Genomic DNA, 16,983 nt, shown 5'->3' on the forward strand with positions numbered 1-16,983 from the left:
TAAGTAACACCTGCTGTGTGTTGGGGTTGCACCAACAAATATACCCTTAAAATTTAGGTAGTTCTCCTTCCTCAAAATCCTAATTAATCCATCAGAACATCCAAAATTCGGCCCCTGGGCCTTATGTTTGACACCAGAGTATTATGGGTTAAGTTTGACTTCTTTGGTCCGTGACCCGAGCGTGTTTGCAAGTAAAAACGTGTTTTTTTAAATTATTATTATTATTATTATTACCGTTTTTTTCCATGTATAATGCGCAAAATGTAACTAATTTATTGTCCTAAAATCTGGGGTGCGCATTATACATGGGTAAAAAAATGCTCTCGTATCAGACGCTTGCTCGATCACCTGCTTGTTTGCTGTCACAATGTACCCTACACAAATCCGAAACATTTCTTCGCTATCGAGTTTGCTAGCGCATGCCTAGGGATACTGACCGGCAGAATAACATCCGGTTGTTCCCAAAGATGATATTTTTTCTGAAATAATTTTACGTTTACGGACTTAAGTAGGAGTCAAAATTTGGGTGCGTATTACACATGAGTACAGGCTTTTTTCCAGCATCAACATGCCATTTTTAGGGTGCGTATTATACATGGGGGCGCATTATACATGGAAGAAAACGGTATTATTATTATTTCTACACTTCCGGTGACATGTGGGCGCAGCAGGGTGACGGAGTTACCTGAAACTGGGTGGGAGTCTCGGCCCCGCCCCTTCGGTATGTGTCTTTCTCATCCTGGAAGAAAGACCGCGGCGAATTGACGACTTTGGACACTTTTCAAGAAGCTGCTGGAGACTTTACATCCTCTCGTACGGACAAAGGCAGCCCAAACATGTTGATCCGAGAATAGTGAGTAATGTGCAATTGTTTCAACTAATAATCATGATTGTGTCTGGCAGTAAACATTTACGACATTAGGCGAACTATGTCATGTTCGTCAACCAATTTGCTAGTTTCGCCCTTTGAGCGTGTCAAGCAGGAATGGAGTTTCCTAAAGATGCTGTACTTTTATATAGTTCTCGTTTAGATATGAAAGTACGATTTTGAAATGTTTCAAAAAGCGTACACTTCAACAGGTTCCCCTGACTGTCAATCTCGTGACACTGCGACGGAATGAAACAGGAAGTGGTTACTGTTGAACTTGCTATTGATTGAATTTACTCTAAATTTAAACAATATATTCATGCAAATTTTCTGTTTTGCTGAGTGTAACTTTTAAGTTGTCTAGAAATTCTTGCTAAGTGAAGGTTGCTGACAAACAGTGCAATGTTAAATTTGCAAAACTTACAATGGGATTTCGTTCGGAATGAAAGAAATGTTGCTGTTCACTTTACTTTAGAAATGTTTAGCGTACATTTATCACGGTATTAGAATAGGCATGTCAAAAAATAAAGCTATTTTTGGTTAACTCGACATCTATGGAGGTAGATTGGTCACCTGACCGCAGTACAAAGTGCATTGAAGGCAGTGAATGTGAATAGGTGGATCTACAGGTGCTTGAACTACAAATATGTAGAGGTCCACTGTATATACACCAGAGATTGATTATTAATTATATTAATGTTGGCAGATCTTATGACATTTTGCCTGTCAAACTTGCTTGCTGTGATCAGCCAGAGGACAGAAAATTACTGATGTCATCAAGGGCTAGTTTCATAGCCCAGGCTGGCCCTGTGAGAGGAATTTAAGTTCCGATTGATTAATGAAACAGCGCCGTTGCCAATGTTGTTTCAGTTAAATAGGCCGCCACTACTCATTCAGTGATTATGAAGGTCAGGCTGTATTCTGGGAAAAAAATGTGGCATTGCTTTCTACTGGAAGCAGTGCAGCCAAGCAAAACACAACTAAATGAAGATAATGGGCTGTTGGGAATAAATAAAAACTATTTAACAGAACAATTAGTGTATTATTATCATTTCTATTGTAAATATAGATCAGTGCTTCAGATAGTGTTTAGGTCAGCAGAGAACTGGCTGGCCCTGAATGCATCTTTGGCCTTTCTGCGGACGGTCATCAAATGTTCCTGCTCATTTTTGCTGGTCTTTGCAGTTTCTGCTGTGTTATAGGTCACATTTCCAACATGCTCTAAGTTCAATTGCGCCATTTTGTCAGTTAGCTTTAGTTAATTAATTCTAGAGAGAGCATTTCCAGGCTGCTTCTACTGTTTAATCACTAAAACATCAGACACTAAATGAAAATATATATTATTGGAGACTCGCTGATCGAGTTGAAAAATATTTTTAGTCACTGTCATGATAACATTTAGTGAATGGGAAATCTAATGTCTTATGTTTGTGTTCTTTTCCTAGCCGAATCGTCCTGCCTGTCTCAGTGGATGAGGTAAAGACTTCACTATGTACTTATTTTGTCAAAGACTAGCAAGTTTGATTTTGAAACGGTCAATTCTAATCATTGCAAAACACTCCCTTCAATCTTAATTTAACTATTTGTTTTCGAAGGACTTGAGACATTAGGCTGAAGTGCTGACGCATTTCAGGGTGTAAAAATGTCCCATTGTGTTGATAAATGACTGAAGGTGTGCACAGGGACGGGGTGTTGTCACCTCTGCTGTTGAAATGAGTCAAGCAAATTTTGGGTAGAGTTTGGAATTGCTTGCTGACACCATTTTTCACATGCAGACATACTTTTAATATCGTTTGCAAAATGCGCTGGTGTTATGAAGCACTTGGAGGTATTTGCTTTTTCTATCCATTAATCCAAAATCCTGCTTCGAACAATAGGCTCTTTATTTGGCCCCTTCTAAACACACAGCTAAAGCTGTTGTGTCAGCCAGACTGAAATGAATGGTTTCTGTGTGATCGCTTAGAATGCAGTAACGGAAAAACCTAATTGAGATAAACGTTGTCAAGTCACTTGTTGATTTGTATCTGGAACTGTGTTGTTAATATTTGGAAATGAGCTAATCTCTGGGACATGTTTCATTGTGAATATGGAAATGGACAAAATGGAAATGGGGAAAAAAAATGGTTATTGCCATCTGTAAATAAATGCTGGCAGAAGTCTTCACTTTGTCCTGAGGTTCCCCAATGAACTTATTGGCTCAACATGTTCAGACCAACCATAACAAGTTCAACCGGTTTGCTGATTCCAGTTGAATGTAAACCGGTGTACCTGAAATCTCACAAAGGATCCGGATCAGGTCCTTTAGAAAGAAAAGGAAACATTCTAGTTATACATGGCCGGTGGCATTCCGAAGTTCCAACTCAACCGTGGACGGACAACTCCTCTTCAGTCAAGTGAAAGTTTTCTTTTTCCAGACAAATGATGAACAATAGTCAGAAAACTTTCCCATAAAGCTAAATGGGCCACTTTTCTCGATGTCTTTGCCTCATTTTTAGGGTGTGTAGGTTTGACCAAGCTGTCAGTCCCAGAATGATGGTACTCCCTTTTTCCTGTGTCACTCGCAGGGGAGGAAGGTTCAGGGGGAGAATAAAAATACGTATTTTGCTGATGTTCTGCTATTTTTCGATTATCTAAAGCCGAAGCCTCCAACCACCGTATCAGTACACAGAGGCCACCTTGGACCGGGCTGCAGCAGACCGCACAAATGAGAGAAAGAAAACTTTTAGCATGGTGTATGAATGATGGGAACTCAAGCAATCTAGTCTTTTGTCTTCATCTTTATTTCCTGAAAAGTTGTCATTTTGACAGTACAAGAATTCTACCTGACAGCGACTATATACAACCTGAGTATAAGTGGCAGAACCAGACAAACTGAAAAACAAGTGTGTCTTAGAGTTTGTAAATTAAATGAATGGAATTCTCTTTTGCAGTATAAAGTGGGCCAGCTGTATACGGTGGCAGAAGCCAGCAAGAATGAGACGGGTGGAGGCGAAGGTGTTGAAGTCTTGGTCAATGAGCCCTATGAAGAAAATGGGGAGAAGGGACAATACACCCACAAGATCTACCATCTCACAAGGTAACTTTGCATGTCACTACCACACATTTATTGGGATCCCTGCAGTATAAACATAACCGACTAATTAAACATTTTGTTGGAAGCATAGATTGATGTGATTGATATCGCTTTGGACTTTGGTCTGCCCAAAAAATGTAAACCACATTACTGTGGCGTTTGTTTTGCTCCACAAAGTCTTAAATCATGAGCAAAATTAAATGAATTAAATCATTTAGAGCTTACTTCAAGGGACTGTCGTATTGAATCCAACTTGACACGTATGAATGTGCAATTTTTGCATGAAAATGTAAAGCTCGATATGTCTCTACAGTAAAGTGCCCCGCGTGGTGCGTGTGCTTGCTCCAAAGGGAGCTCTTGAGATTCACGAGAAAGCCTGGAATGCCTATCCTTACTGCAAAACCAGTGAGTGCCACTGAATACCACCCAAGAATAACTATGGTGTAAATAATTCATAGTCTGTAAAGTATTTGAATTAGATATTAATGAATGGAAAATAGGTATTAACTGAAAGTCTCTACTCTCCACTATCTCCATCACTCTTGGACGACCATCACTCCGGGACGACCCTTGCTAAGTTCTTTCTGTAAGTAATAGTTTCCTTTATACTTGTGGTTTGGGTGAAATGCTTGCTGATTAAAAGGGAAGTCAATTCCAATTTTTTTTGTAATAGAAATGTTTTTGTAATAGAATGATCTGTGCAGCCCAACTAGTTGAAACACAAATATATATTTAACAGGCAAAGTCTCAGTGATGTAGTTGGACGCGTGAATAGTGCCCAACTGTTTAAATTTATTGGGGGCATTGGAATGTGACTGATCGTATTGTATATGCCCATGTTTGCAGAATCCATACATGAAAGAAAAATTCCAAATTAAGGTCGAGACATGGCACAAGCCGGACATGGGAGAACAGGAGAATGTAAGTTATGTAATTTTCTTGTTTTAGGTCATCTACAATTTTTCTGGAATTGTTTTCATCAAGTTTGTGCTGTTTATCGATCCACCTAATATAGCTAACGTTTTGCTGCCACCTAATGTTTTATAAGTGCATCTAAAGCAATTTGAATAACATGGAAAACAACGTATTTATATAGATATATAATAATTGATGACGTGGAAACGATTCATTTTAGTGGCTCAATTTAAGAAATGAAACCTTATTCCTTACACAGTGAAACAAGAACTTTCATTTTGATGATGGCAGAAAACAAGAGCATTGCATTACCAATCAAATATGATTTTAATAGAGAAATTTGGTCGGTTTTGGGCTTCTGATAAAATGTTGTGTCCAATTGCCTTGAGTCAATGTTTGCATATTATCTACAGGGATAAATCTACACGGCTGAAGAAATAGAATTTTATTTTTGAACACGTCTGCATCCCAAAGAAAACAACTACCGCGATGGTTCAGTTTTAAATGCCTTGTTGCAGGTACATGGACTCGAGAAAAGTCAATGGGATACAGCTGAGGTTGTACAAATCGACATTGCTGACAGAACCGCTATCAGTGACAATGTAAGAAGTTAAAAAAAGCGACGCAAATTTCATCTCGGTCTACTTACTGGAGATCATGTGCTCATTTGGTTTCTTGACATATACAACATTAATTTTCTGTTAAGGATTACAAAGCAGATCAGGATCCAGCCATATTTAAGTCTGAAAAAACAGGAAGAGGGCCCCTGGGACCTGAATGGAAGGTATACATTTTTTTGGTTGAAAGAATCATTTGAATCTGACAATCGTACTATTTGGGCTTTTCTGTATTTGTGATTCCAGAAAGAAATTCTCAACAACCCCAGCTGTCCACATATGTGTGCTTATAAGCTTGTCTCAGTAAACTTCAAGTGGATGGGCTTGCAGTCAAAGGTGGAGGCCATAATTCAAAAGGTTTGGAAGTCATATTACCATCTAGTGGGCTGATAGAGTACATGAACTGCAACGCAGGTGCGTGTGTGCATGCGCGCGCGTGCGCACGCACATTTTTACTGTCCTCTTGTAAATACCCCTGATGTTCTTGTTTGTGCAGATGGAGAAGCGTATTTTCACCCACTTCCACAGACAGCTATTCTGCTTGATTGATAAATGGATCGATCTTTCCATGGATGACATCCGGAAAATGGAGGAAGACACAAAAAAAGAGCTGGATGAGGTAAGATACTTTTTTCTTCCGTAAATAAGGTTATCAACGACCCTTTTCGTGAACTATTCAGGTTGCGCCCCAATTTTTGTCGAATGACCTCAAAAAATTAGGAGAGTTAGAAACATTACTGTTAAACTATTTGATTAGGCAGTTGTTTACAAAATGGTGAACCCCTTCCTATCCTTGCTTGTGACAAGCTGAGAATTCGGGATGCTCCTTTTGTACACAATCATGACAATTGCCAGTTTCCAACTAACCTGTTCACCTTTGGAATGTTCTGAGGGGGGAATATTGAGCTTTCCTCAACTTTCCCAGTCTTTCGTTGCCCCCATTTCTACTGCACTGCAATGATGTATGTCTACCATGTCCATCTTTGTAACCTATGTCATTCCACAGATGAGGCAAAATGATGAAGTTAAAGGCATGGGCGCTGATGAATGAAAGGGGTAAGCAATTGTCTTTGTTCAGGTTGATTAATAATTTGTACATTCCAGCTACTATTTTATCATTAAAAATGGAAAAATAAATATTTTTCAGTTGGGGGTCTTCATGCTGACTCAACCTTGACACACTGGACCAATACCTCCCCCTTCCTGATCCAAGAATGCTGCAATTCCTTGATAGATGCTTAAATACACGCTAAAGCAATTGGGTTTATTTATGTACCTGAATACAGACACACTTGTGTCACTTGACAAGTTTCAAACTGCTTAAATCTTGTAAATTTACTCGCAAAAGGCTATATATTTTGGTTTTCCCATGGTAATAATTTATCATGTATTTTTTTTATTATAGGTTTGTCAATAAGAGCTCAAGTTGCCAGACTTTTGATTTACTTTATCTTTTAATACAATAAAACACATGTTGCTCTTGAGACTTTTGTTACGACAGTTACTATTGTTTGGGGCTTACAGATGATCCTTTTTGTATCTCTGTAAGGTTTCCATGTCATCATTTGCTTAACCACAAGAAAACACTTAAACCCCCAGGTGCCGTATTTCCATTATAAAAGGCTCATTCAATGGAGGAGGAAAATGCAGACTTAATGGGTAGTTGAGTTAACTGCTGTTTGGGTGTAAAAAAAACCTTTATTTTCAGTTTTTTTGGGGGGGATTTCATTACACGCAGCGGGGTAGTGGACATTTTGGCCACGCACAAACACTGTAATTTTATGTTGTTGTTGTTGTTTTTTTTTTCCAAATAAAGTTACAGCTGCTTTTACTACATTTTCTGTGTTATGAGTTCTCATTAAAATATGCAGTTTTATTTTTTAACTCTTCAAATTTCACCTTACTTCTCCGTATGACTTTTTTTTTTTTTCTTATCCTGTTTCACTAATATTGTAGTACGGGCCTTTACAGGGGTCATCGAGACAATTTAGTGTATTTCCGCAAAACTAACATAATTGCACAAGGGGTTTTAAAGGTTTTCTAATCATCCATAAGCCTTCTAACACAATTAGCAAACAATGGAGGAATGGTTGCTGGACATGGGACTTAATAGCCCAAAACCCAACAGAGACAAAGTCTTACTTGAAAATTGGAGGCTGATAACTTTATGTAATTAATGCAAAGCTTGAGCACACATATACCTGTATTCTAATTGGATTGGATATGGTATTAACAAATCGACTGTCGATAAGCTTTTGTTAGGGAAGAAGAATACATAAACACCATACAATGATGATGGATTTCTTAGACTAGTGTATTACAACCGTGTTTATAGATTTTTTTTTCTAGGTTTTTGATGCTGGTGGACATTCCTTTTTGTTGGTGGCGCTCCAAGATTTGTATTTTGGGGTTTATTTCTGTAATACTGTTATTCTGTACCCACTGACATTAGCAGTTGTTTGTGTTAAAACTGGAGGGATCCCTAGATTCGTAGTTTCACGTTGGATTTGCAAGGAATTTCCACTTTTTTATCCTGGCAATGCAATTTTTAACAATACTTATCAATAATCTGATGGTGTTCAAGGAATTATAATTTTCAACAAAGAGTACAGAATAAATCAGTTTGTAAAAGACGGCTGATAGTTTAGTCGATAAAATATAGTAATAGTGGAAAAAAACTCAATACTATTTCAAGTTTGCCCAAAGTTTCTGGATTATCTGTTATTATTATTTAAAAAAAAAAAGAAGATAGCCGCGCCTCTCGAGCGCTTTTATTTTGAAAGTGAGGAAGCTCTTAAATTCTTCCGCATCAGGGGCGGTCCCATCTACTGTAGTAGCAAGCAGTGTCGATCCGTACTGTATGGCTCAGTACGAAAACAAGTGCTGCATGACCAAGTCAGGTATTAAATAACATTGATTGTGCACATTCTGCATTTCACCATCGATTGTTTAATTAATCCGAATTTATTTCCCAGGCTTGCTCACACAGTTTTGGACTGAACTGAAATACGATTAGAGCGTTTGATCCATGGACGCTCTGCTCATTATAAAGCTACTGTTTTTCTTGTCACTCCGGATGTCTTTTAATATTCTGTTTACATGGCTAACGATAGTTCATTGCAGTTGTCTCGTTGTCTGTGAATGTTATATAGTCTATTACATCATTCTGTACAGTATCAATCAAAATATTTGGTGCTGCTTGTGTGTTTTGCAGTTTGTATGCTACTGGGCTTCAAAACTTTCTGATATGGCATCGATGGAGCCCAATGGGGATCTGCAGAGGGGGGACTACGAAGCAGACAATTTGAGGTAAAAACAACAATGAATATGTCATATTTTATTTACTTTGTGCCAGAAATAGCTTCACTGGTGCCATTTATTTGACGTAATAAAATTGAGCACATTTATGGACTGGTGTAGAATAACACACTTTTAAAATGTTCCCAATGTTTTGCTTTCATATAGCTGCATAACAGAGGCAAAACATTATGTGTCATATTTTGATAATAATCATATTTCAGTAGATTGTTCTATTGTTTATTTGAATGCATGTAAGTACAGATGTAAATTTGCAGAGCTTTCTGGCTCATTCCAAATTCAAGGCTTGGAGTATTATTTTTTTTTCTTCTGTGCAGAAAGCAGTTTGTGAATGAACAAATTAATTGGAGGAGCAACTTTCTAACTTTGTGGGGCAATTTATTTTTTTGATGGAGCAAGGCTTTTATTGAACAATACAATTTTGACAACTTAATATTTTTTTTTAGATATAGAATGAACCATTTTTATTAGTTAAATTCACATTGTGTATAACAGTAAACTTTATTTTTGGGTCTAAAAGCAAAGTTTCACTGATTTTATACAGCTCGGCTGTAATGTAATTTTATAAATAAAATTGATCAAAATGTATTTAAAAACTCTATGTACTCCAGGTAATATTTGTATTGTTTGGACTGGCAGTTTCTGCTTTACGCAGCTGACTGCTTTTCCTGCTGTCACCCATTTTTTTCACTATTTCTTAAAAGCGGTGACTAATTGACAGTTGGTAATTAACAATCATGTTCATGGTGGCTTCTTTTGAATGAACATGAAAACAGCTCTCATCACTAGTTATGACGGTGGCTGTTTGATTCACTGTTTTGCTATTTCATGTGTAATAATGAGACGCAAAATAATAATTTTGATGCGAAAACAGCGACGCAAAACTGCTTATTTACATCCTTGAATTTTAATGTAGTCATAACAAACATCCCACAATGTTCCCACAAAAGTCAACATATCTATTTCAAAGTCAGGTTGCCCAACTTTATCTCACCTAATGCGGATTTGAAGAAATAGCAGTCACGTTGTCCTGTCTGAGAAAAGATTAATGCTCTGCTCAGCAGCTTACAAAGAGACTTAAACTTTAAATGTTAATTCAATTTGTAAACAGTTCTAACTCAACAGGATTCATGAATGAGATTAAACAGCATGGGTGAACAATGGAGCGCTGTAGACAGAGGGCCCTGTTCCTAATTACTCAGTGGCTTTTTGTTCCTTATTTGACTCCACAAAGTACTAAAATGTCAAAATGTTGTTAATTTAGCTCTTCCCTTACAAAATAGTAGATTTCCACTATTCGCTTTAGGATTATTGTGGCAATTCACTTCAAAATACAATGGTTGCTTTCATGACTTCCTGTGGCACTCTTCCAAGAAGACAGCTGACATTGCTCTCATCAACACCAATATCATCACTCAGAGAATGAGTAATCCTACAGTTATAATCACACGGATGCCGCACTGTCATTTGGATGGAAATTCTGCACGGTGGCATAAAGTGAGCACGTGAGAAAACGGTCACAACCGAGCATAATGGCTCACTTCCATTTTGGTGCACGAGTCTGGCTTGCTATTACCATGGCGACTCGTGGCAGAGGCTTGATAATAAAACTTGAGCTGGGGTGGGGTTGAAAAATGGCTCTACTCATTTTCAGAAAATTGCAAAATTCTATGGATTTGTTCTGTGAATGCATTTCTTTGAATACCACACCAGATGCGACTCTCTTCCTTTTTAGGAGGCCGGATGTAATTTGTTGTCTTTTTTCCGTTCTATATCGTCCTCAGGCTACACATAGTGACATGGAACGTAGCCACTGCTGATCCCCCAGATGACATGAGCTCACTTCTCCTTTTAGATTCTCCAGAGGATGTAGACCTCTACGTCATTGGGTAAGGTGGTTTAGGGAATGGAAACTGATTGTCAGTTAAGTATGTTTTATGTTTTTATGTTCTAAATATTCTTTTTGTCATAGTTGCTTGTCAGTATACTTGTGTGGGTCAAATTACCGAAGACACATTTCATGAGTGTTTTTACATACTAGGCCACTAAAGATGATTTTGATTTTGAGTCTGAGCAAAATGTTTCAAAATAAATGTTGATGTAAGCCTCCAGGAGGTGTACTCTGGGCCGCTGAGATTCATGTCGGATGTTGTGTTCGATGACCCTTGGAGCTATGCGCTTATGGCCGCCTTAGCACCAAGGCAATATGTGAAGGTACACAAAAGACTATGAATATTCTATAGAACTCTGCACTATACCACCTGCTGTTAAAACAAACATGGATGTTGATATTCTTTTCAGGTGTCCTCTATCAGAATGCAAGGTCTGTTACTGCTGCTCTTCTCCAAATTGGAGCATCTCCCATTCATTCGAGACATCCAGGCTACATACACGCGCACTGGCATCTTTGGCTATTGGGTAAAAAAAGATATAGTTACGAGCACTGTAAACAAAAATCCTAAATTAATAATCTCGCTGTGATACAGTTGAATAATCCAATATATATAAAATAAATATGTATTACACCAATATAGTACAGAAATATTTAGTATACGTATAATAATATACAAAAATACATCATATCAAAGTTGAGCTGTCATATTAAGGATCGTAAACCTAATTAAAGAATTAGTTAAAATAAGTAGCTCTAGTGCAGGGGTCACTATTTTAAATTGTACTATATATAATTTTTTTCCTGGCCAAACATACACGTTTTTGAATAACTTTTGATAACTAACACGAGCACTTCATTAATTGTTGCGCTTGCTTTAAATTGTCCTTTTGTGATGACATTTGTTTCTTTTGTGTGTCTCAGGGTAACAAAGGTGGTGTGTCCATTCGTCTGTCTCTCTATGGACACATGCTCTGTTTCCTCAATTGTCACCTAGCTGCACATATGAAACATGCCGCGGAGAGAGTGTTTGAATTTGAATACATTGCGGACACGCAAACCTTCAACTGTGAAAAGGCTGAGCGAATTCTTGACCACAGGTGAGTTGCATCCAATGGAAGGTTCAAAGTCCAAAACCATCAGATTTGAAATGCTATTGAATTTTGCTTTTCCATAGTGTCCCAATCACTTTTAGTCATTGCATACTTCCTAGATTGCATTCTCTTTCTGTCCCCTGTGTCTTCAAGGCTAGTCTTTTGGTTTGGAGATCTCAACTTCCGAATTCAAGACCATGGATTGCATTTTGTTCGAACGTGCATCAGCAATCAAAACTACAGCTTACTCTGGAGCAAAGACCAGGTTTGGCAAGTCATTTTCAGATTTAGGCCCATCTAACATGGACTCTTTTAGTCATGTTTTATTCATGTCTTCAGAGCAGAAGGTTATGGAATGTTTTGTACAATAATGCTTTCAGCTGATCATGATGAAGCAAAAAGAGAAGTTGCTGCAAGAGTTTGAGGAAGGGCCCCTCGACTTTCAGCCTACGTACAAGTTTGACGTGAACACCGATACATACGACAGCAGGTAGTAGACACATCGGTTGGAATGAGTCATTGTGGTGCTTTTAGAAATACAGCAGATTACCTGACCCTACAATTTCATTAATGTATATATATGTGTTTTGCTACTCTTGTCACCTTCACAGGTTCTACAGGACATGGTTTGCCTTTAAGTAAGACTTGTAACACATTTATGTCCACACTGGCAAAAAAAGTATATCACAACTCTACTTTGGTGTGGATGTAAATGCCGTTTAACAACTTGATCATGAAAGAATTCTATTTACAATCAACCATTCATTCTCACTTATAACTAACATGCAAATAAATAAAAAAAAGAGAACTAACTCTCTAACTTAATCATAAAGGAATTTAGTTTTCACAGTAACGCATTTATTCTCACCTCTAACTAACATACGTATAGATAAGAAAAAGAACTAAATCCCTAAATTGGAACAATATTTGTCTTTAACAGAAAGATGAGTAAATAGGTCCGTTTGTGGTTTTATGGGCAAATCCCCCATCCACATTGATTTCTTTGTTTATATTCAGTGTTGCTATGGATACAACAAATGTGAAAGTAAATATACAAAGTATATGAATCCATAAGAGAGAAATAAGCACACTATATTTGCAAACCTCACATTGGTGACTAAAGGTGAAATCCATTTAATCTAAAAACTCCAAATGGTGACTGTTAAATAGTCTATTTCTTTAATATCAAACCCTTTTAACATGCACAGTAGCTTGTTGATGTGGAAGCTTGGGTCTAAATTTGTTGGAACTGCAACGTGTGTTTGTACTGTACTTGGATGGGATACAAAGAGTTTTTATTGCTGAGTATGCATGGTAAGGTGAACCTGTTTATAGCGTGGGATACGTTTCAAACCCCCTAACAATAGGTGAAAGTCTGTGTTGTGAAAAGACCATAATGAACCCCTCCCACGAGCTTTAAACAAACAAACGAAACCTAAACATTTTCTAATATTGCATAGCGCCTGTTGTCACGCCCTCACCCAGCTTTTGAATGAATGAATTGAATGAATGAATGAATATGTGCTTGCATCAATTAGTTTGTTACTCTGTGTTGCAGTTTATTTATTGTAAAACTGACACGTACAATGAAAGAGAATTGGACATTGTGTATTTCAACTTTCAAATTTCCGTAATGACAATCGGCTAGCTAACATAAAATGTGAAACGCCACAGATGGGCTAATGTAAACGTGCAATCATAAATGGTCAAACGACTGCTTTGTTAGAACACACAAGAGCAAATGTACACGCAGAGCAGACACAAATCCAGCCCTTGGCCATATTTTCTGCAGTCGTAAATATTCGTCAACTGTGCCCACTGTGAGACGTTTCTGTGATTAAGGGCGATATAGTATATAAATTTGACTTGACCAAATTTCAGACTTTATGGAAGAAGAGTTGAGATTAGCATTATTTCCATTAATTTGATTTTCTGATATGCTGTAAAATATACCTTGGTTCAATAAAGCTAGCAAAGGATTAGGATACATTAAATCACTCAAACAGTTTTGAAGTCAAAAATAGTATTTCTATCCATTTAAAATGTTTCTTTAATATTCCTATAAAAGTACTGGTTATAGTCCTGTGATGTCTGAATGGGCTCCAGTATTTTCTATATTTAAAATTATTGTTATACACAAATAAGGCAGTGATAACCAAAAGAGTGCTATTAGCACATTGAAAGTGGCATGGTCAAATACGAATGCAGCATTGATGATTAAACAGCTCATGTTCTGTGTTGTGTCTCTCATAACCATCAATCAGCAGTAAGAAGCGCAAACCCGCCTGGACGGACAGAATTCTGTGGCGCCTGAGACCCAAAGCCCTCCACGCTGACGAGCAAGACAAACACGGCGACGGAGCAGATGCAAAAGATGTCAAGCCGCTCGATGAAGCTGAAGAATACCCTTTGGAAATCAGACAGGACTTGTACACCAGCAACATGGAGTACAGCGTCAGTGACCACAAACCCGTCACTGGTGTCTTCACACTGAAGGTGACTGACTGAAATGTTTCCAATTGATTGATTGATAAATTGTAGATGGTGCAAACCTTGTTCATTGGTCAAGAAAGCAATTACTCTGCAGTCTCCCTAGTTTAGAGTTGTATCAATTTTGGGGAGGGGTTGTGGTTCTCATTAATGTACCTTCTCACCAGACAGAAGTTACTAATACTTTAACAAACCACAATGCTGTTATCTGTTGTTGATATACACTAACAACTGTTCACTTGGATCCTTTAGCTGAAGAAAATGTACACCACTCCACTGGTGCACCTGCAGGCTGAAGGCGAATGGAGTGCCGATATTGATGCCATGCTGCTCTACAGCCCGCTGCAGCCATTCCCTTCCAGTACATGGGACTGGATTGGATTGTATAAGGTCAGCTTTTTCAATAATTGTCTTCCTCTCACCTGAACTTTAATTCGCAGTAAAATGATAACTTTGTTTCTGAAATTCAGGTTGGATTTACTAGTGCCTTTGATTACATCACATACACGTGGGTCAAAGATGATGAAGTGTCCATCGATGACGATGCCGTTAAGGTAGTACATAGTGAATGGAGTAAACTGGGCACTGTGAGACGTGAAATGTATACGTGAGGCAATATTTGGGTGTTCTGTTTTTTAGGTGTATGTGAATAAAGAGGAGATCCCAGTGACAGGAGGAAAGTGTATGCTGGGTTACTACTGTAATACTCTACAGTGCATTATTGGTATCAGTGAACCATTCCAGGTGAGCCCTGTGTGACCTATATGCATATTGTGTCACTTATTCATGCATTTTGAGAGAACACCTTCTCTTGGTACTTCACTCTACTCTAAATCGGTTGTTTTGCAACCTTTAGTGTGCCAAAGCACTTTGCACAAGAAAAAATAAATCATGGCAAACCAGCCTAAAAAAATATTTTATTTTATTATCTATTTTTTTCAGTTTGATTGTTAATTTATTTTTATACTGAAACAAAAGGAGGATATGCACAAAAAAATCAAAATCTAGGCCTGTTTGATTTTTTATTTTTATTTTAAACATAATAATTTTAAACACTTGTATAAACAGGAACACGCCACAGGTTAATAGTTTCACATCTCATTCTACGGTCGACCTCTCACTCCATTGCTGGCATGGATACTGGAACAAGATTGGACCATTTAAGTAAAAATTTGATTATTTCCCATGGCACACCTACAAGCTCTAAAATCCCAATAAGAACATGAGGGGGCGTCATTCTTTCATCGCATTGATGTGTGCCAGGGGCATTTGCTGACTTTTATTCCTTTGTGCTATTCAGTCACATTTGGCTGCGTTGCTCGCTGTGCGGCAGGCCTCACAAATAACAAGTGCCTCTCTCTTGCAGGTCCATGAGTCCAAGGTGGCCATCGAGGAGGGTTTTTTGCATGAGAAGATCAGCAGTCTGGATCAAATTGTAGCAACTGAAAACATTCGGAACTGAGATATCTCAGTCTGGTTTACCAGAACCAAACAAAGATTTCAAAACATTTTTGTGTAGGATAAGCATTTGAAATGCTTCTTTCTCATACTGTTACACTGCTCCAGCTCTGATACTACCACCAACAGCAGCACTGAGTGGTAAACCGTGAGTGTGTGTATTATGTTTACTATGTGTGAGGTGGCATCATAAATTACTGATGATGCAATGCTCTGATGTCACTGAGTCTAGGTCATGATGGTGCAAAAGAATACATCAGATGATTCGTTAAAACACTGTTTTAAGATATACCGCGAAGGGCAATTCAATGAGTCACTTGCGTCGAGGGTAAAGGTGAAGCTCTTGTGCAGGTTTTCCTTGCATCTACAGTAAACACAGGTTGGTACTTAAGCTAGTCTACATCCATATGGTACTAATTTGTGTTTTCAGCGTAAAACCGATAGAATGATGGAAATGTGATCTAACGACTCCACATTAACCAGCATATTAAGTTTTTACATCATGCTCCTTGTGTTCATGCAGTATTAACTTGGTGGGAATTCATTGTGTACTGTATTGTATAGAGAATGCTGTGACACTGGTGTAATCTGTAAATTCGATCAGTTCTTTTCATTACTGTTTTTATTTAATTTGAATTGTTTAAATGGGTTATATTGAACCACGTTGCTGTGAATGAGCTGCTGCTGCTGGGTTCATATGTTCCTGGTGGACGTGAATGCAAAAAAAAAAAGCTAAAGCTGCCTTTTCAACTAGTATAGTTAGCCAAATAACCATTCCGTTATTAAAACGTGAAATCTGTATTTTATTCAAATGTATGTAATATATAGGGAATGTAAACACATTGCACAGTGTTTTTTTGCTGAAGAATAACAGTTTGTTCAAATAGGTAAACTAATTTCGTTTCAATAAGTGCCTTTTAAAGAAAGCTAAAGTGTCACGCAAATTAGTCACTATTTTAACAAATGGTATTTTTCGATCGTCTTATATTATTCATGAATTTTGCATGGTTTTAATAATTTCACCTTAAACTTGATTTCTTCTGCACAATATAGTTGTTTATAGCTTGCTGTAACTGAGGCAGCAAAACTTGCGATTTATTGTACATATTTAATAGCATTGAAGTAATGTGCTGTAACAGAAAGACCAAACATTTTTAGCTTTAAAGATGCAATTATTAAAAAAGAAATATCACCACGTTTTGTGTGTTGTATTGTTGGCTGACCTGTGACTTTGTTATTAAAGTGTGAGTCGAATTGCG

At 37.7% G+C, this 16,983-nt stretch overlaps 2 protein-coding genes across 5 annotated transcripts; both read left to right on the forward strand.

Moving 5' to 3' along the window:
- Positions 1-697: 697 nt before the first annotated feature.
- LOC133155628 (phosphatidylinositol transfer protein alpha isoform-like) lies at positions 698-7,309 on the forward strand. Its single transcript, XM_061281089.1, has 12 exons — positions 698-853; positions 2,314-2,344; positions 3,799-3,944; positions 4,255-4,346; positions 4,520-4,527; positions 4,788-4,862; positions 5,375-5,458; positions 5,563-5,640; positions 5,720-5,830; positions 5,970-6,092; positions 6,480-6,529; positions 6,621-7,309. The coding sequence occupies exons 1-11, from the start codon at positions 837-839 to the stop codon at positions 6,522-6,524; spliced, it is 810 nt and encodes a 269-aa protein (XP_061137073.1). The 5' UTR covers positions 698-836; the 3' UTR covers positions 6,525-6,529; positions 6,621-7,309.
- Positions 7,310-8,268: 959 nt separating this feature from the next.
- On the forward strand, positions 8,269-16,919 carry inpp5ka (inositol polyphosphate-5-phosphatase Ka). Of its 4 annotated transcripts, none has more exons than XM_061281132.1 (14): positions 8,269-8,373; positions 8,688-8,782; positions 10,576-10,680; positions 10,897-11,005; positions 11,093-11,209; positions 11,607-11,782; positions 11,930-12,041; positions 12,157-12,266; positions 12,388-12,414; positions 14,041-14,272; positions 14,519-14,656; positions 14,737-14,820; positions 14,906-15,010; positions 15,633-16,919. In XM_061281132.1, exons 2-14 carry the CDS (start codon positions 8,721-8,723, stop codon positions 15,726-15,728), a joined length of 1,473 nt encoding a protein of 490 aa, XP_061137116.1. In that variant the 5' UTR covers positions 8,269-8,373; positions 8,688-8,720; the 3' UTR covers positions 15,729-16,919. The 4 variants fall into 4 exon arrangements, with proteins under 4 accessions (XP_061137116.1, XP_061137117.1, XP_061137118.1 ...); XM_061281133.1 differs by having other exon boundaries at positions 14,044-14,272; XM_061281134.1 differs by lacking the exon at positions 12,388-12,414.
- The last annotated feature ends 64 nt before the right edge of the window (positions 16,920-16,983 follow it).

Source organism: Syngnathus typhle, linkage group LG6, assembly GCF_033458585.1.
Source record: "Syngnathus typhle isolate RoL2023-S1 ecotype Sweden linkage group LG6, RoL_Styp_1.0, whole genome shotgun sequence".
Taxonomy (NCBI): Eukaryota; Metazoa; Chordata; class Actinopteri; order Syngnathiformes; family Syngnathidae; genus Syngnathus; species Syngnathus typhle.

What these genes read in the sequence shown, in the direction of transcription:
- LOC133155628 (XM_061281089.1), top strand. An exon ending in AAGATCTACCATCTCACAAG is followed by an intron (nt 3,945 to 4,254) that starts GTAACTTTGCAT and finishes ATGTCTCTACAG; the next exon opens with TAAAGTGCCCCGCGTGGTGC. An exon ending in CAAAAAAAGAGCTGGATGAG is followed by an intron (nt 6,093 to 6,479) that starts GTAAGATACTTT and finishes GTCATTCCACAG; the next exon opens with ATGAGGCAAAATGATGAAGT.
- inpp5ka (XM_061281132.1), top strand. Translation starts at nt 8,721, where the DNA reads ATGGCATCGATGGAGCCCAATGGGGATCTGCAGAGGGGGGACTACGAA. An exon ending in GAGCGAATTCTTGACCACAG is followed by an intron (nt 11,783 to 11,929) that starts GTGAGTTGCATC and finishes TGTGTCTTCAAG; the next exon opens with GCTAGTCTTTTGGTTTGGAG. An exon ending in ACTGGATTGGATTGTATAAG is followed by an intron (nt 14,657 to 14,736) that starts GTCAGCTTTTTC and finishes TCTGAAATTCAG; the next exon opens with GTTGGATTTACTAGTGCCTT.